Below are 21,023 nucleotides of genomic sequence, written 5' to 3' on the forward strand. Positions count from 1 at the left end.
GCAGAACCTTAACCAGAATTTCTAAGTCAAATAATAAAGGCCCATTATTTGCATTAAATTCAAATACGTGTTATCTAACTTCATTAATTTAGTATGTTAGATAGTTGGGAATACATATCTAAAGTTTCAATGCAATACATGATGTATTTGCTGAGATAAAGACTTAAAGGTGCTTACATGCAAAACCTTAACCAAGGCGTGACGCCGATGCTGGGTGAGTAGAATAGCTCTCCTTATTTTTCGAATAGTCAAGCTAAAAATGAGTGAAACTGAATGTTTAAAATTGCTGTATTATATATGCGTTTTATTCACATTACAAAATAACCTAAAATTTCAAAACAAACACATTTAGTACTAAGTATAGTTTCCCCCTGCATCCCTCTATAATTGTTATAGCATCTTATATACTTGTTTATCAACAGAAAGCGTCTTAAGTCAAACCCCAAAGTCTTCGATTATTTCCAGGTTGTTTTAGGCAAATACACACCTTATCTGTAACTCTGAGTATGATATCAGTGTTTTATCAGGACGAACCTGGTTATAATCTCATAATCTGAATAGAATGAAAAATTCCAATGACAGTAGTTTTGTAAAAGTTCTAATAATTTGACAATGACACAATCAGAATCAGACTTTCTATTCTACCAAATTTAAATTAAGACTAAATAATAACAACTTGTTTGTAAACATAATAAAAATTACAATAAGTCCTTGTATAAGATCTCGGACACTGCTGACAGTGGCCTCGGGCTGACTCTGAGCCAGCTTGATGAGTGTGGACAGAAAGTTCTTGCATTTCTTCACGTTTTCGATCATCTGCTGCTGCTGGGCCGCAACTGAAAGGTTGATTGGCAATGAATCAAATGTCAAGCAAAAACCAGTGTTCGACACTAACTAGGGATCCCGAGGACACCAGTTTTTCAGAAGGGACACCTGAACTTCGAAGTCCAGTATTCCGTCAGGACACTTAAATTTATGGCCGATAAAAGCTAAATATCAATAAATAAATTGCATTTCATTACTTTATTACCTAAATTTGGGTCCACCTAAATTTCTTGACAGTGCATGTAAAAATGATATTAGCCTGTTATCATTATTAATAATATGTTGCACACGCCAATGCGAAAGTATGGCTGACTTTTTGATTATAGTTACGTCATGAGACTATAAATGAACAGGTCATTTCGCAGAGCGCATGTGGGATAACGCTTCAGTTTTGTTGTTTACATTATCAAGAAGGTCAGGTGACAGAAATTTATTATCGGTACAATATGTGGAATTATTTTGTTAATGTGTCAGAACCGGCAAAAAAAGATGCCAACATCCTTAATGATGCGATCTTCGAGTTGTTACAGTAACATTTACGGCACAAAAGACCGGCATCCTACTATTCAGCATTCTTTGTCAATTGGCATCCAACTTATCAATATTCTTTGTTATAATCTTAAATACATATATTTTAATGCTTTGATCAAAACATTATAGAAATAAAATTCATTTTACTAGTAGCAGACTTCCGGAAAGTCGTCGGTCCGACGGACATGACCGGCAAATTTTGATCCGGTCCGACGATTTCTGAACAAGTGCCCGTAGAAGAACCAATCGGTGCGCATGTTACATACTGTCATTCATTTGCGCATCAAACATGGCTTCTCTAACATTTTACTAATGCTAGTTTAATAAAGAGAAAATTTTCAATCGATGAATGCTCTGAAAGGGAAATGAATATGAAACGAAATGTCATGAAAGAATTATTTTGTGAAATGGCAAAGAAATAGGAAATGACTTGTTATTGACAAAGAAAAGCAAGTAATAACCTGCGATGAAGATGGTGAAACTAAAACCTCCAGGAACAGAAAGTTATGGACACTTTGCTGGTAGGCAATTATTACTTCTATCTTAAAAAATAGCTCTACCTTTATTAATTTAAAAAATAATTTATTCTGTACAAAAAAAAACTAAATCCATAATAAGGTATAAAAGTGTAATCTAAATTCACCACTGTAATATAATATTTGGCATGTTGTGAAAGTAGTCTAAAATTATAGACGTGTTATACGGGATTCCAATCCCTACAGTCTAAACACTCCTCTTCATCTTTAAAACACATCATTGTGCAAAAACCGGGGGTGTTTTGAAAAATATTGAAATTGTATTAAGTGAAGTATTTTATGGTTTAAATTGATCATAAAGGTTTATATTCATATTTTACCATGTAAGTGAAAAGTTATTTTGCACAAAACAAGCATTTAATGCATTAAAACACATTATTTACCTTTCCAATAAAATGAAAGTTGACTGACACAGACAACAATTATGCCAAGCGGAACAACGACCCAATCGTAATAACTCGGCCACCTCAGACAAGCTTCGAGATAGACCTCGTAAATACAATCGTAACAACTCGGCCATGGCCGAAATGTTCCAATTGTTTAAAGTGCCCTGAAGCCTTGCAGGTGCCCTTCATGTATATATCGCAATGTTTTGACAGCAAGAAATGAAAAAAAACACGTCAAACTCATAATTATTCGTAGGATATGACATTTTTATGTATGGAACTGAAATAAATTAACATAATCTGGTAATATTTCTTGTTTTTATGATATTTTTTAGATGTTAAATGCTTTAACCCGGAATCCCGATCGGAATAATTACCCACTTTTGATACTAAACAATTTGTACGTATCAAAAAACGTAAAAAAATCCATAAACGTACAATTATTTGGACTAGTTGTGAAAGGCATCTTATTTGTGAAAAAAAACACATTATTTTATTGATAAAAATTTATGTGTACATCCACTGTCCATGATATATTTTGTACTTTTAGGCAGAGTCTAGATGTGTCTGCATATAATCGAAAAGACTACACAGAACCATCACAGGAGGTTGTCACCCTGTCCAACACTGAAAAAGTCCTTACATCAGGCTCTTGAAATGGAGATTTAACACTCTTTGTGACAAACAGGACTTAAACCCTGATTATGATGAGGAGTGTTTTGAATATCAATATGAACTTTTGAATTTTGACAGAGTGATGATTTTCATAAGAGACATACTATAAAGCCTTTATAAAGAAATAAGCTGCTATTGATGAATAAAGCAATGTTATTACTTCGTTTTTTTTCCTTTTTGTTTCAGTCTGACAGATTTCCTTTTGGTCTGACAGATTTTTATGTCTTGTCAGACCGAATGCCTTTTTTTTTTTTTTCAACTTTCGGGAAGTCTGTACCGTATTATATCATGCATAGGACGCACTTTTTTACCTCCAATTCTTGTCTTAAAAAGGGCCTGCGTCCTTTCTATGCTATTAGAATTGCATCTGTTTTTTTCCAAGTCCATTTCAGGTCGAAAATATCGGACCGGGGAAGAACGCGGTAAAAGTAAGTATCTGTACTGCGTCACCGAAGAGAACAACTGACATAGGTAAAATCACGCAAGTTAACACACGCAGAAATGTTTACTTTAAAATGATTTATTGAGAAATAAATTGAAAACAAACATGAGTGTTTACTTTTTTACAAAAGGGACGCTACTCACAAAAACTCGATGTGAGTCAGCACTTTAACTGGTTTGAGTTATAACGGCAACGGAAAATCGGGAAAGGAGGTAAATATCAATTAATCGTTGTTCATGATTTTAATGTTTCGATATTTTACAAAACATTTTGTTGTATCTTACTGTTTTTAAAAAATAATAAAAGAATGTGCATAACGCAAAGTAGCATTATTGTCACTATCAAATCTTTTTCAAATGTGCGAAGGTGTGAAAAACACCCGCTGTCTGTCATTAGAAAAACATCCATAGAACGAACTATTGAGATGTTAATACCGTATGGTTGTTTGTTCGCACTTTACCCGTCGTGCCTTCCGCTGGCAAGGATAATTACCGACACGCATTAATTATGCCTGACATGCTTTAATCCGCGCAGCGACAAGCCTTATCAAAACAATCATCAGTTTTGACAATACACAGTTTTGCAACGGTTGACTGTCATTCAGAACGCATGTCGGAACTATTGCAACGGTTGCAACGGTTGACTGTCATTCAAAAGGCATGTGGAACTATTGAAACGGTTGACTGTCAGTCAGAAGGCGTTTCAGGACTATTACAGCATTTGTATAAGTCTTATAATATGCGTGAATGTTCTCAAAATGTCAAGACTTATATCATTGTTGTGTACACTAAATTACCGAAATACGACGATAATTATCGAAATACACAAGACAGTTATCGAAATATGCCTTATATACATTTTTTTTTACTTCAATATATGTTATAAATACTTTACCAACCTCAATTTTTCGGCTCCGATTTTGACATTTTTTCGCTGCGTCCTATCTTATATATTAAGGGTTTTTACCCGTTTTTTCAACTATTTTTTTGCCTGCGTCCTATCTATGCTAGCGTCCTATACATGATATAATACGGTAGTAGTCTTCAATGAATACATACATGTATAAAATTTTATGACATTTTGGCGCGAAAATTAACACCTGTTGGGCAGTCTGATTGATTTATCAGCAAGCCAGATGTAATATTCCTTATAATAATAACTTATTTTTGACTGCAAACAAAAGGGACCTCTACCACTTTTAACCCAATCTACTGACTTGGAAACCCAAATCTACCTCTCTTGCCATTGCCAGAGGTTCACGTCTGACATTGTGCTACTAACTTGTCATTACATGCTGTTGAAAACATGTGTAATATGGTGTATACTTGAATTACAAATTGAAAAGTAAAAGACACTGCATTTGTATGTTGAATTTAATATTAAAGGCTAAATAATGAGGAAAATGTGAAAAGTGGAAGGGACTCCTAATTTCAGGAAGGGACACCTGATTTCAGGAAGGGACACTTGATATCACATGTTGGTGTCCCTTCGGGATCCCTTGGAATAAAAACGTCATTAGTGTAATCACCAATCAACTTTTCATAATAATGTGCACTTGTAATTACATTTATCTCTATAAATTATCCTTACACATTGATAGAGCTTTTGACAATCATTTCAAATATCTTATGTGAAGGTAGCTTTAACAATAACAATACATCTCAGACGAAAGGAAGACTCACCTTGTGGTGCCACAGTCTGCTGACCTGAGCTGGGTGGTGCGGATGTTCGAACCATGGCCTGTACATTCTGCGGCATGGAGACTCGCACCCCTGACTGGGGCCGTGCCGTATTGATTGGGGAGGGAACTGCCTGTCGCACAGCTGAAAAGAGACAATAGTTTGGGCTATGATTTAAGACAAAATGCTAATCAAGACCACTGCATGCAACTACTTATCTTGTTGTGCAAAAGGCATAGAAGTGAAATGTAACTCCACAATTATTTTAACCAGGATTTAATTCATTTGTGCATTTCACTTAAACTAAAAGATATACCTAGTGTTAAGTGTATTAAACATTGTTGAGCTTTGGCCAATAGTAAGAGTTTAATTTGATAATATGTCAACCAAGTCTATGCCCAAGTCAAGTTTAAGAGATTTCTTGGAGAAACAAAGCACTGTAAATCTGGAATTGAGTCAATAAAACACAAATGCCAGTTCTTCTTGTGCTACATTAATCTAATAGATTATAATATATCATCAATAAAACATTACCCATACATGTAGTTTATAATACTACCACATTTAAAGTTAAATTAGTTCCAGTGGGACTACAGTGGTCAAAATTGGAACAGGTCTGCAAGGTCTGCCATCAGACTGGTTAAATGCTTTCTGGGCTTGCTCAATTTCTGAATTTTATATAGTAGGGCGTGTTGCCAAGCACAACAGGAAGAATTTTGGATTATTCATCAAAAAAACTACTAACGATGACTGGCTAATGTTTCAAAATTCATCTTAGGGAAACCTCAAATGTGACTGGGAATTAAATTCACTTCAAAATCATGTCCCTTTTGGGATTCAAATACACTTTAAAGCTGTGATGGGACAAATACTGGGTCAAGCAATGATGCAGCAAATGAGCACAGGTAGACCTTTATTTACTCTATAACAACAAGAACAGCAATCAGCTTTTTGTTAAAAGGTGCTCATTCTTAAACTGTAACCTGTATGTGGCTGTCCGGGAGTCCCATGCTGGATATGAACTATCTGTCCAGTTGGTAGCCGCTGGGTCTGACCACTAGCTGGATGCTGAAAGGGCAAAGCAGGTTCACAATTTGAGAAACCAGGGCTTTTTTCAGTCGTTTTATAGCAGCTTTTTGGCCACATTCACTAGCTATACTTCTCCAAAATTATTTCGAATTTAACAATTCCAAATCATCTAAAGGAAGGAAAAGGATTTCCTTTTTAACAAAAAATGACAAAGTTAGAGACATTTTTTTGACTGATCACTATATTTATACTGTAACATTGCAAGTTTAATGTAATTTTCTCACTTCTTTTCCCAATACCCTTTTACATGTGTAAACTCCAAAATAAGCCATGAACTTTAAAAGTTCTCCTCTCAATAATAACTTAACTAGAAGCGCTGCAATGCGACGAAACCAGGTTTTTGTAATGGGCAATCAGAAATTATAGCCAATTAATTTGTTGTATGAGCAAGTTCAATCTGCAGCTTCATATAAGCTATATTCACACTAAGATTCATCACTATCCATCAATTCTAACTAAGTTGTTGGGCAGAAAAACATTTTTCTATTTTTAGGAACAGTGACCTTGACCCCACCTCCCAAGCTAGCTCTTCACATAAGCTACCTTCGCTCTAAGTTTCATCAATATCTATCAATGCTAACTAAAGTTATTGGGCAGAAACCATTTTTCTATTTTTAGCAACAGTGACCTTGACCCCACCCCCCTCAAAAGAAATTCCAAGCTTGCTCTTCACATAAGCTACTAGTACCTACACACAAAATTTCGTCAATATCTATCAATTCTAACTAAAGTTATTGGGCAGAAACCACTTTTCCATTTTTAGTAACAGTGACCTTGACCTTAGCTCCACCCCCCTCAAAAGCAATCCCAAGCTAGCTCTGTACATAAGCTACCTACACACCAAGTTTCATCAATATCTATCAATGCTAACTAAAGTTATTGGGCGGAAACCATTTTTATATTTTTAGAAACAGTGACCTTGACTATAGCCCCACCCCCCTCAAAAGCAATCCCAAGCTAGCTCTTTACATAAGCTACCCACACACCAAGTTTAATCAATATCTATCAATGCTATCAAAAGTTATTTGGCAAAAAAACATTTTTCTATTTCAAGTAACAGTGACATTGACTGTAGCCCCTCCCCACTCAAAAGCAATCCCAAGCTAGCTCTTCACATGCTACCTACACACCAAGTTTTATCAATATCTGTCAATCCTAACTAAAGTTATTGGGCAGAAACCATGTTTCTATTTTTAGTAACAGGTGACCTTGACCTTAGCCCCACCCCCCTCAAAAGCAATCCCAAGCTAGCTCTGTACATAAGTTACCTACACACCAAGTTTCATCAATATCAGTCAATGCTAACTACAGTTATTGGGCAGAAACCATTTTTCTATTTTAAGTAACAATGACCTTGACCATTTTTCTATTTTAAGTAATAGTGACCTTGACCTTAGCCCCTCCCCACTCAAAAGCAATCCCAAGCTAGCTCTTCACATAAGCAACTTACACACCAAGTTTCATCAATATCGGTCAATGCTAACTAAAGTTATTGGGCAGAAACCATTTTTCTATTTTAAGTAACAGTGACATTGACCTTAGCCCCTCCCCCCTCAATAGCAATCCCAAGCTAGCTCTTCACATGAGCTACCTACACACCAACTTTCGTCAATATCTATCAATCCTAACTAAAGTTATTGGGCAGAAACCATTTTTCTATTTTTAGTAACAGGCAACCTTGACCTTAGCCCCACCCCCTTCAAAAGCAATCCCAAGCTAGCTCTTCATGTACAGTACACTCAACGAGTTAGACCCACTTTCCGTTTCCCTCCGCGGATTTTTGCTATCGCGGCCAACACAATGATTTTATCGACTGTCCGCGTTCCTCGGAGTTTGAATTTAAGGCCCTCGGAGGGTGATAAGTCGACCGAAGAATAACGAACTCGGCGTTCCTCGGAGGGGTTAACTCCGCGAAACTCTGCGGACACTAGATAAGAATCTACGCTAAAGTTATATTTATTTTATTAAAATTTTTAACAGATTACGAGGGCTCCAGTAATTTGCTATTATTCTTTTTCCTCTGCCCGTTTTGCATGAAGTTAGCTTACCACAAGAATGCAGTCTTATTTCACTAGTTGCACATGCATCTTATAAACGTGTTTTTGCTAATGACTGATAAACGCATTTCTTCCGAGAAATTCTAGGTTACACATTTTCGGAAAATCAGGAGGTCAAACACGCGTTCAAAGTTCACAGCGCATGGGCCTTCTTGCCTCGTTTTCTGTGGGAAATTCCATGAAACATCATAGCTATTTTTAACCACCAATAACAAATAGTATATTCTACATTGTATTTATCATGTGCTTGACGTCAGAGGTCATGGTTCAGAATCGTTTAAATAGTCGGCTGCTTTATGATGCAATAACTTAGTGGATATACTTTAATGATTCAATGTTTATAATTCAAGACAATATTCAATTGGCGTTTACGGACATAAATACAAATTAAAAATTGGTACATGTAAGAATCTTTTACGCTTAACAATGTGCATAAGCATAAAAATAAATAACTTCTAAACAAGAATGATTTCTTGCTTATCTGATTAGACTCGGAGTTCCGCCGCGGAATCATAAAATCGGACGATTCTCAACGCTATCGTTCATATTAAACTCGGCGGTAAGCCAGCCACTCGGAGGAACTCGGGAGGATTTTAGCGAGGGCAACAGTTTTACCCTCGGAGGAAACCCGCGATCACCAACTTTATCCCTCGGAGTGAGCGAGGAAAGTGGGTCTAACTCGTTGAGTGTACTGTACATTTCACCTCTTGAACACTAAATAGAAATAAAGCTTTTGGTGTCACTCTGAAATATATTGCAATCTTACACAATTACCCTCTATTTCTTTATGATATATTAATATATGTTATTTGATATACAGGGTTTCGATGTTAACTTTTTTGAGAGCTGGACCACTGGTCTAGTTACATTGAAAATCATAGTAGACCTAAACTGAACTACACCAAAGTGTAAAAAACATAATACCATACAAAAAGATGTTAAACATACAAAGTCATACTTAGATTAACAGTATCATTACTTCTGATTCACAATTTCAGTAAGCATAAATTTTTGGATGCACTTAGCATAAATTTAACACTGATTTCAGAATTTTTGTATATATTTATTTATTCCATTAAATTAAGTTACTATGATATCTATATGTCTAGATATACTGTCAAACCAATCAGTAAATATATATGGATCAACTTTTCAGAAAAGCCTAACATTTTCACAGATATTTTGTGCTGTTAATTTGTTTGAAGACATTATTTTGGCAAACTTTGAACGATTCAGAACAAGGCCTATCAGGCTAGCTAGCTTCGGGCATAGCTTTAAGTCAAACCCTGTGATATATATTGTAATCTTATACTGAAACAAACAAATTTTTTTTATTTCATGCTTATGATGAATAACAAAAACTAAATTTAATTGATATTTAATAGGAAAACTGCACGAAATTCCAACCATATGACATCATAACAGAAACGAAATTAAATGATGTCATTACATTTTCCTCTTGGCATTGTATGCATTGATGTTATCATTTTAAATCCACTGTTATATTTATATAAATCACCGGAAAGCATGAAATAAAGTTATATGTTTAACCCATTTTACTTTAATGTTTTAAACAAATAAACAAGAGGGCTAGGATGACTGAAAATGCTGACGACGGACAGACAACGGACAATCACCCTATCACAATAGCTCACGCTCACTTTGTGCTCAGGTGAGCTAAAAACACATGATTTGTGTCCATTTCAAAATATATTAGCCTTTATAAATGGGTAATTTGATTTAATAGCTACGTGGCCACAACTTTCCCAGTTAAAAAAGCACCAGAATATCGCTCATATTTTTTCAACTGTACACAAATCATGTGTTATTTATATTTCAAAGTCAAATGAGTAACACAAAATACAGGGTTGGAGTGTTTTGAAATGATGTCACCAAAACGAAATCACAACATTGATTCCAAAATGATTTTCATATTAACACCAATTAAATTGACATTATAGCCAAAAATTGTTGAATTTCAGTTTAAGATCAAAATTCATTTCACTTTTGATTACAGAAAATATTGCTATCTGTAATCAGTCGGTGAACTTAATCTCAATCTTGCACCGAAATGCACCATATATTCTATTGTATTAAAACAATCATAAAAAACATGGTCAGCCGGGTAACCCAAATACATTTAAACAATTCTAAAGCCATGTATAATACATATATGGTGTTAACATCATGTATTCATAACAAGTCTTACCCGGACATACTGGACTTTATGTGGTGTGTTGGAGGAAGCCACGGTCACGTTTGTGTGCTGACCTGGAATGGCCCCCTGCTGGACTATCACAATCTGGCCATGTTCATTCTTCATCAACACCGCTCCCTGGCCTGGCACAATGCCAGGGGGCAGTGTAATGGTATTCTGTAATGTATGATATTGAAAGACATTTAATGATTGTGCTTTTAGAACCAGCAATAATTAGTTTTATTGCAATTATTTTAAAATAAAAATAAAAACATCTTTTACTGAAACCAGTGCTGCCAGATCACAATACCAAACATCTTAAATTGACTATTTTTTAATTTTCATAACTATTTTTTTAAAGTGTTATGTTCTTTGAATATAAATTAACTTGTAAATAAAAAAAATACTTTCAACCATTCCTAAGTTTAAAGAAGTGATTTTATAGGCCATTATCTTTACCATACTTTTGACATTCACCTACTGTAAGCATGCCATACACAATGTGTGAAAAGGGTTAAATGTAAAAAAATCATATTAAATCATCATTTTTTATTTGCATATAAATGTTAATACATAGTTGGATATGTTTGTAATGAAAATTTTCAATTTATTGCAGTTTAAGAATACTTCTGGCGAGGTTTCAAGTGTACGGTATAGAGATACGGCTGCCTATGTTTTACAGTGGTCAAAATTAGCACAAGCCCGCTAGCCCTGCACTGGTAAAATGCTTTCTGGGCTGGTCAAATTCTGGATTTTATACAGCAGGGCTTGTTCAAAAATGTGATGCCAAGCAGTAGAATACCAGGGTTCGAATTTAACTTTGAGGAGCACTTGCAAAATTTTGCGAGTGCTTTTTGAGGCAACTCGCAAAATGAAAAATCAACTTGCAATTTTATTATTTGCTTTATTTCCTTATAATATTGTCTAATTAAAGTAGATATAAGACATCTAATTAAAGTAGATATAAGCTATACTATAAATATTAAAAAGTATCAATCTTAAGTGTTTGACATTGTTCACTGTGAGGGGGGGGGGGGGGGGGGGTATATTTACCCTCGCCATCAGGTAATACCCATTCGGCGAGCACGCTACAGATTTCATTATGTCTATAATTATAAAAACAATAACAATATAAATTTAATAAAAATTTAAAGCAACAGTAAATGTAGTGTGGATGCTTTGGACTATAAAATATATCCAAGTCTATTCACTTTGACAGTTGGGCGGATATATTCAAAGTTTGATGGGGTTTACATAAAGTGTGCGAAAGCGCTAAATTTAGCCAATGATTGAGCTAGGTGATTACGTCATTTGTAATCAATTTGTATTATGCACGCATCTTAGCATCCCGGAAAGATTCAAGACCAAACTCGGCCTTTTCCGTATTTGTTCTATTTTTGAAAACTTACTAGAGTGTGATTCCGTACTGTCTTCTTTATACGGGTAGTGTAAACATGCCACTTATAGGTTGTTTACACTCGACAACATAGCGGAGTAAGTTTATGTTTATTCTACTTTCCTTTTAAAATTTTGTGGTCTAGAAAAAGCCACTCGCAGAATTTTGCAGCTTGAATAAAAGTCACTCGCAATTTACAATTGTCGCTCGCATTTTGCGAGTACGCGAGTCTAAATTCGGGCCTTGAATACTGTATGAATTAGGGCTTGTTCATCCAAAAGACTAATTCCGATGACTGGTTTTAGTTATAGCCAATAAAGACGGTAAACAGTATCACATACTGTATCAGTATCACATACTGTATCAATTAACTTAGTAACAATTAAATGTAACATCTAAGATAAGATCAAGAAAGCTAATAAGAAACTGCCGTTTGTATTTGCATTAACGATAGATACATCCGACAGTTTAAAATCATATGAACATTTTTAGTTACAATTTTCCCAAGTATTGTATAACATGGCTATTAGGAATTTAACAAGGCATAGACTGTAATTAAACATTATATCATTTTATAAAATCCAATATAAAAAACACTGACCGGTTGCTGACCAGGTCTTGGTGCAATGTTTATTTGATTGGGTTGAGAAGCTGCTATTCTTATTGGTGCACTCTGCATTCTTTGAGCTTGTATTCGAACATTTCCTTGAGGTCTCGGTGATGATGCATTTATTGAAGAAGTCACTATCTGTGGTCTAATTGTTGTTATTTGAGAAGTAGGCATTTGCCCCCGCACAGCTATAAGACTAGGATTTAATCCTGCTTGGTTAATAACTGTACTCACGTTAGCACTATGAACAATGTGCACATTGGTTTTTTGAGTAAAAGGCTGAGAACTGGAGTTTACTACAACACCCTGAGGATGATTCCGTACAACTGTTTGCTGAACTAATCCTTGATGCACACTGTGAGGTGACGGCGAAGTCCTATTTAGCACATCGTTTTGAACAGACACTACACTGGGATTTGCGACATTCTGTGGCACATTTGGCGAGTGCGGATGAAGAATAACGTTATTGACACTGCTCTGGATGGGTGATGGTGTTGTTCGAATTTGCTGCTTTGTTGTCCCCACAAGATTTGAGTGTTGCAAGACTTGCACTGAAGGCGAGCTTCCGTGAATTGGTTTGTTTACACTATTCACAGGCTTTGGTGAGGCTGTTCTGTGGGTATTTAATGGCGAGTTTTGATGAGGGACAGGTGAATTGGTATGTATAGAATTAATTCCAATTATTTGGTTGTCTCTAATCACCGTTTTGGAATTAGAATTATTAATATTTCCTGTAGCATTTGATAAATGACCATTGTTATTTTGAACACCAATTCCAGTGCATGACTGTATGGACGTAGAATTGCCAACATGATTGCTGTTTATGGACGGATTTGTTAGACTTTGTGACTGTTCCTTATTTGTAGGTGATGCTAATTTCGATTCTAGTGAAGCTACTAAAGCGTTAACAGCACTTTCATCTGTCTCTGAATGAAAAATATCATCCAGCGGGATATGATCCGCCATTTCCTTGCAGTAGATTTTGTAAACTGAGAGGCGCATGCGTCAAGAATTGAACTGTGGGAAGACAATCGCGATTAGCGCCATCTGACGGTTGATTTCGCCATCTTGACCTGAATTGTCGAAAGAAGAAATTGGTCGAGGAAATATCCGCTGACATCTTCGCGTAAGAAGTCAGTAAAGAAGGTTGCAGCCATGAGTGGCGGCATTCCGTATCTTGGCAGTAAAATAAGCCTAATTTCGAAGGCCGGTATTCGATATGAAGGCATTTTATACACAATAGATCCGAACGAATCTACTGTGGCTCTTGCGAAAGGTACCAGAACTATTCCTTATCAAATACTTCCTAGTCGTTCTTTTACCTGGGATTTTTGCCTCACATGTTCATGCCTTTTATTTCTTTTTATGCATTTTCAATTGTTAGCATGCCAAAACTGCTGATATTGGTAAAATTGACACTTGAAAAAATGTAAACAAAACTTGAAATCGAACATTCGACCCTATAATGCCTATACCAGATATCTATTTTTTTGCCTAAGAAAGATTATTAAATGTGTTTCACAAGAAATCAAAACATTCTATATTTACAAATGTTAGTAATGAATTGAAACTTCACCAAATAAAACAACATTTTCAAGAATGTTAAGAATTGATAAAATCATTTGTAATAAAATTGTTTCCAGATCGAACATTATTAGATACAAAATAAGTAACATATCAACTGAGAAGCAACACATCTAAGCACCCATGATGATTGCATGATGAAACATTTACAAGGCAAATTCTAGAAGAATTACATGACTTCTGCTTTGTTCATTAGTTATGGCGCCCTGTAATTTATGTTGTTGTTTTAACTATATCCCCATATCATCAAATTACCTGATAAAATTTAATCCATCTCGTAAACTTGCCATAAATAGTCATGTCTGGTGTTCGATGTTCTCCTCATGGATTTTGAAGTAAAAAAGTTAAAGGGTTTATAAGCATCCGAAAAGCAATACTGTGTATGTGAAAAATATTGTTCCATTTTCATTTCTTTTGATGAATGCAATTTCAGTCAGGGGTTTTTAAAACAAAATTGATGTAAAACAGGGGTCGACACTAACCATTTTTCCAAGGGATCATGAAGGGACACCAACATTTGAAATCGGGTGTCCCTTCCTGAAATTAGGAGTCCCTTCCACTTTTTACATTTTTTTCATTGTTGAGCCTGTTTTAATATTAAATTCAACATCCTTTTACTATTCAATTTGTAATGCAAGTATACACCACCATATTATACATGTTTTCAGCAGCATGTAAAGACAGGTTAGTAGCACTGAATGGCAGTGAGGTATATTTTGGTCTCTAAGTTGGTAGATTGGGTTCAAAAGCGGGAGAATGTCGAAGTCCCTTTTGTTTTCAGTCGAAAACAGAAATGGATACAATGTAAACAAAAACTTGATGTTGTAACTATTTTTAGATTTTTGGAAAATACGCATAAAATACATCATGGTTCAGGGCATACATGTGATAATTTCTTGGGTCGATTCCGGGACACTCGTCGTAATGTCAACGCACACTAGGGGGGTCCGGGGGCATGCTCCCCCGGAATTTTTTTTAAATGGGGAACGTCTGTGGTGCATTCTATAGCATATCTGGGGCTATTTTAGTCGTTTTTAACGTCGGGAAAATGTACCTATTTTGACTGCCAAGACGTATTTTTTACTTGACATGGTTGTTTTTTTTCTGCATTTTCTTGAAAAAATAAAACCACCAGATATTTTCCCAGGCTTTAAATGAAGTGCTAACCAGGAGGATATGCAGTCTACTTTCGGTTTCATCAAAACAGGAAATAAACAACTATACGGGCACCTGTTTTCCCGGCTTTTGAGAGCATGCGTTACAAAATATTTATTTTTTCATCACATTTAAAACGTTTGCAATTTATGACACACAATATTTTCCAGACGATAAAGAAGATTTTCCAGTCGATGAGGTTTTAATTTTGTTTTTTTACTCATTTTGTCACTTTCTTTGAACTTACCTTCATGCTCGTTTGTTGGTAAAATGTGTGAAAAATATCAATTCATCAATTAAAAGCTATCATTCATAAGACCAAACAAATCCATATGAAAACAATGAATTTGTATACAAGAACCCTCCCCGACTCGTTAAGCACAACAATAGGCCGATAGATCATTTATCGGGTGATTGACAATGACCTCGACGACACACGTACCAATTAACGGATTAGTGTCAACATGTCCTGTGTTTTACGACTAGTGTCCCGGACAGGCAAAATAGCTGACTTACATTGGTAAAATTAAGATAATCGATTCCGATTCCGAGATTATTTTTTTTCGTTTTTTTTTTTTGACTTTCCGGGACAAACATGCACCCTCCGTGACTCCGTGACAGAGATACGATTTCCGGGACAATCCCGGACGTCCGGGACGTTATCACATGTATGGTTCAGGGTCTTGTCAAATGTCGGTGCTTTTCATTAAGAAACTGTAGGAATATTACATCTGGCTTGTGAAAACTCCAATCAATATTTAGTAGAGCTGTTGATAAATCAATCAGACTGCCCAACAGTCGTAGTGCATACTGGAAGAGCAGACGACCAAAAATTGTGTATACATGTTGATTTTCGCGCCAAAAAGTCATAAATTTTTATGAATTGATTGAATTAATGAATAAAACCCTGCAAATTTTATTTCTATTATTTTTTTATCAAAGCATGAAATATATGTCTTTAAAATTAACAAAGAATATTGATAAGTTGAATGCCAATTAACAAAGAATTCTGAAAGTAGGATGCTGTTCTTTTGTGTCGTAAATCTTACTGTAAATACTCAAAAGGTCGTATCATATTATATAAAAGGTATCACCAGAGTTGGCATCTTTTTGGGCGGTTCTGACACATAAGCAAAACAATGCCACATAATTATTTTACCGATAATAAATCTCTGTCAGCTCTGACCTTGTTTAAAATGTAAACAACAAAACGGAAGCGTTAACCTGCATGCGCCTTGTGAAATGACCTGTTTATTTATAGATTCATGACGTAACTATAGTCAAATAGTCAGCATACTTTCGCTTTGATGAGTCCGATAATGATAATTAATAATATCGTTTTGACATGCAGGGCTTTTTCTATAGTACCGAACCCATTCCCAAAGCAAAATATAAGATATTTTTCCCAATCTTCAGAAAATTTTAGAAAGTACATGTACTGGTTCATTTTAATCATCCTAATCAATTATGTGATGTAAAGTTTTTTTGATAATTGAATTCAGAAATCATTGATTTTCATCACATTCAGATATCTATATGAAATTTTATCTGTCATGATCAATTTATTGCAATAGAGATTTACACCCAAGGATTGATATTTCAGCCATTTTGGGTCTTTTAAAGGGAAATAAACTAATATAAAATCATTTCCTAATTCGCTGGAGACTAGACAGCTTTTACTTTTAACTGTAAAATTTCCCAATTTCAGCATTTTTACGACAAAAAAATTCCCAAAATGTCTAGGGTCTTTTTCCCGAATTGGGCAGAAAAAGCCCTGACATGTGCTGTCAAGAAATTTAGGGGAGCCCGAATTTAGGTAATAAATTAATTAAATGCTACTTATTTATTGATATTTAGTGTTTATCAGTCAAAAATTTAAGTGTCCCGACAGAATACCGGACTTCGAAGTTCAGGAGTCCCTCCTGAAAAATTGGTGTCCTCGGGATCCCGGGACCTTGTTAGTGTCGAACACTGCAGAAAACTAATTAAGATTGTTCATCAGTTTAATTTCAATGACTTAAAATACTTTTCCACACCTGGAAACTTCCTCCCATGCAAATAAATTTATCTAAATGCCATGCAAGTAGTAATCTTTTAAAATACTGAATAAGAGCAAGTTAGGAAAGCATTTAACCAGTTCAGGGCTTGTTTTAATTTTGACTTATGCAATGAAGTCAGAAATAGTTGTTCATTCCTGTTATAATGACCTATATATCATTGATGCTCTTCGACCACTTCTGAAAAGATCGCATAAACAGGCTATGTATTTGCACAATTACACATTTTAGGACATATCAAAAAACTGATTTTTATCTTACCTGCTGGAGCTTACAATATTGTAGAGGCATTGTTTCTCAAATAGTCAAAAAAATGTCATGTGATCTGTTTTATAAAGCTTTATTCCAGGAACTTTCAGAGGCAAGGGCTTCTTCAAAACTGTTACTTTCACCCATGTAACTTTAGATGATCGCTTTAAACTAACATTCATGAGCAAGCTTTTTGTTTTGTTTTCAGTTCGGTCCTTTGGTACAGAAGATCGTCCAACTGATCGACCAGTTGCTCCTAGAGATGAGATATTTGAGTACATCATATTTCGGGGCAGTGATATCAAGGATCTTCATGTCTGTGAGCCTCCTAAACCACAGACTCTCCAACCCCTGCCACAGGACCCGGCCATCGTAAAGGTATAAACTGGTTGTGAATGTAGGTAGATACCAGACATGTTTATTGTATTATCATGTCATTTATCTGTTGCCCCATCTGACTGATGATTATCATATTATTTAGTGTAAAACTAATTAAGTTTAATAATGGTAACTAATGTTCTTATTGAGTGTTTTCATTCTAGCCTAGTGATCTGTTTATAGGGAAAAATCATACTTGAATATTTCTCATTTTTCCAAAAGTCATCTCAGCCGACCCCTGGTGGCTCTTTCCAGCAGCAGGCCTCAGGATTCTCTGGGAATAGTGCCACAAGCACATACCAACCATTCAGTGCTCCATCTATGTATGGTCAACAATATGGAGGTCAACCGGGTCAACAGGCAGGCTTCGGGGGATTACCACAATCATCGGGTCAGCCAGGTACTATATTTAGCAAAATTGCTTCTTTTGTCAAATGTTAACAGTGTGCAAAATGAACCTCTTTACCCTGGTGGGGCTACAGACTTCAAGATTTCTGTAGTTGAACTAAATTTCCACAGCCCCATTCAGGAAACTTCAAACATCTTTGTATCTATTTTATATGATTTAAAGAAAATTTGGGGGGGGGGGGGCGTGAATATTTACTGTATTAAACTAATTTTTATTCTGTTATACATTTTTATACGCTCAGTTTAAAAAAAGTTTTACCTGCGGAAGGGTGGGAGGTGCGGTATGTTGTCCACTAAATAACTTTGGAAGTCTTTGTTTTTAGGCTGCTGGATATCCTTAAATTTGCAAAAAATCTCCTTTTCTTTTTTCTTTTGCCTTGAAAACTGCTTGGAAAGTGTCTGTATTTTTGGAAACAGTCCAAACATTTGAATGTTCTGTCTGAAATGAAGTGTCTGGTTTTAAAAAAAGGTTCATCTTACAGTCATTGGAATTAGTTTTTTGTTGAACAAGCCCAAATGCATATACTAATGCTTGGCATTACATTTTTTAACATTGAAGCCCTGCTGTATAAAACCAAGAATTTAAGCAAGCCCGGAAACCAGTGCCGGGCTTGCGGCCTATTGCTTATTTCGACCACTGATCTTAACAACAAAAAATTGATCTTAATACCATCTGCTAGTAACCTTCTGCCATTTGAAATTCGTGGCATGCTTTTGACAGTATGGTACAGGTTTAGTCTTCAGTTGTACTATTTACATGGACGCCAGTCCAGTCTATTTCTATTTTCTGTAGTTTCTTGCTTTTCAACAAAAAGTGGCTTTTTGCTTTATCAGCATGTTAGCCAAAAAAAACAACCTGTGTTTCTGGTAACCTGACTGACCCTATTATTTTATCGCCAACCATAACCTTTTTTTAGGCATAAAGGTTAAAATTAAAAAAATCAAATATATTGGCGTTATTTCCGCTGTTTCTCTGTCTCTGGTCCCGGATCCTTTGTGACCTGGAAAATAAACTTTCATTCCTGGTAAGTATTACCGAGATGCTTTGTAAACTGGAAAACAAAATGGCAGTGTCAGTACTGTGAAAAACCATCATTGGTAAATGGACTGTACACCAGATTGGCACCCAAAAAAGTTTTTTTCTGTAACGAATCTCAGGACAATTATCTAATAGAATGTGTTAGGCTTTGATATAAAAAAAAAAGTACCTAAATGTTAAATTTTTTTTGTCTGAGACCGGGTTTGAATTGTGTCGCCAAAATTGCAGTTCAGTGTCGTACCCACTGAGCTACGACGGCTTACTCGTGATTGGGTGACATAATTAAGCTATACGCCTACCTTGGTAATATGACATGATAACACCGACTATCCAATCACGTATAAGAAATGAATTGTACCTGGTAGACATACCCAGTAATCTTTTTTAATGGAAAAATCTTAAATAACTTCTTAACTTAAATAAATTGTAAACTATGTGGTACTTCAGTTAGTAAGTTTCAATGCATTGTACACATCAATGCCAAGTTTATGTCAGTTTTTGACAGTGTTCTTTTTTTTTGCTATTTTATCATACAGAGTACAGCCCCTTTAAATGTCTGAATTCACTACCTTTCCTTTGACAACCATTTTTTTTCCTGCCAGTAAGGCTATCAGCATATAGATCGACCCCTAACTTTACCCATGAAATATGGTGTTTTTTTGTATAGACTTGTTTATAAGACAGGGTTGATTTTTAAAGCAAATCCAGCTCCTCAATTTCTCCAAATCTGTGAAAATGTTCAGTCAATTATCAACCAAATTTGCGAATTTGCCTGAAGAAATCACTGATTTGCTTTTCAACTGTGAGCTCTCTAATGTGGAGGTAGGTTACCGAAAATAAAATATGTTAAATAAATCCATAACCGACTGTGTCCTTTCTTAGGAATAAAGGGTTTTACCCCTTTTTTTAAACATTTTTTTGCCTGCGTCCTATCTATTCTAGCGCCCTGTGTTCGTTTTAACAGTTCTATTGTTTTATTATCAAGTCGTAGCCAGATTCGGTCTAATCAAACTGCATCTATATGTACAGACATGTTCAGGGTTGAATTTAAACTTTTTTCCTACTTGCAATTTTTTGCAAGTTGGTTATTTTTTACTCTGGCCTAAGCAAAAAATAGGTTTGTTTCTGGTTACCCGACCGACTCAATTTTTTGCCACAGACTCAAAATATTTTATTGCAAAAAAAATCACTTGCCAAAAAAATCCGGTATCCGGAAAAAAATTGTCCGAAATTTATGCCATTTGCTAAATTTCACAACTAGATACCAAGATTTCCAGCACCAACCGGTGCATTAGTTCTTTTTCCTGACAACAAAATGCCCTTTGAGTAGACCGGAATGGCGACGAAATTAACATTCCTGATTGCAGTAAATGTATACCCTTGCACTCATTATGCATTGGGATTCAAACAAATAAAGTGTGTAGAACAAGGGCAAGCTATAAAATACCTTTTCGATGAGTTACATGGCAGAAGAGAAGATGTTGAAGTTGACTGCCAGAAAAAAAAACAAAAAAAAAAAACCCTACCTACCGACCCAATATTTTTTTAATCAATGTAACAATAGACTCTATTCCGACATTTAATAGTTTATTTATATCTGTAGACAACACATTCAGGGGGAAAAAACAACAGTGGTTTTTCCTTTGCTGTACTTGTCTGCTTGTCAAGGGAGATCACATACTGAAAATGTGTACTACGTCATCAAAATCGGCAATCACGATCAGTGTCAC

At 35.5% G+C, this 21,023-nt stretch overlaps 2 protein-coding genes across 3 annotated transcripts in view; one reads left to right on the plus strand and one right to left on the minus strand.

Moving 5' to 3' along the window:
- Positions 1-13,389, minus strand: part of LOC128242917 (transcription initiation factor TFIID subunit 4-like) — a 38,311-nt gene extending 24,922 nt beyond the window's left edge. The window contains exons 1-5 of the mRNA XM_052960350.1: positions 12,415-13,389; positions 10,430-10,594; positions 6,058-6,142; positions 5,078-5,218; positions 703-836 (exon numbers count right to left, since the gene is read on the minus strand). Coding sequence (XP_052816310.1) covers positions 703-836; positions 5,078-5,218; positions 6,058-6,142; positions 10,430-10,594; positions 12,415-13,389 — 1,500 coding nt within the window. The remainder of the gene's footprint in view (positions 1-702; positions 837-5,077; positions 5,219-6,057; positions 6,143-10,429; positions 10,595-12,414) is intronic.
- Positions 13,390-13,470: 81 nt separating this feature from the next.
- Positions 13,471-21,023, plus strand: part of LOC128244899 (protein LSM14 homolog A-like) — a 46,897-nt gene continuing 39,344 nt past the window's right edge. For both annotated transcript variants that reach the window (XM_052963019.1, XM_052963020.1), the window contains exons 1-3: positions 13,471-13,699; positions 17,677-17,846; positions 18,069-18,246. In XM_052963019.1, the coding sequence (XP_052818979.1) occupies positions 13,579-13,699; positions 17,677-17,846; positions 18,069-18,246 (469 nt within the window). In that variant the 5' untranslated portion in view covers positions 13,471-13,578. The remainder of the gene's footprint in view (positions 13,700-17,676; positions 17,847-18,068; positions 18,247-21,023) is intronic.

This window comes from Mya arenaria, chromosome 8 (assembly GCF_026914265.1).
Source record: "Mya arenaria isolate MELC-2E11 chromosome 8, ASM2691426v1".
NCBI lineage: Eukaryota > Metazoa > Mollusca > Bivalvia > Myida > Myidae > Mya > Mya arenaria.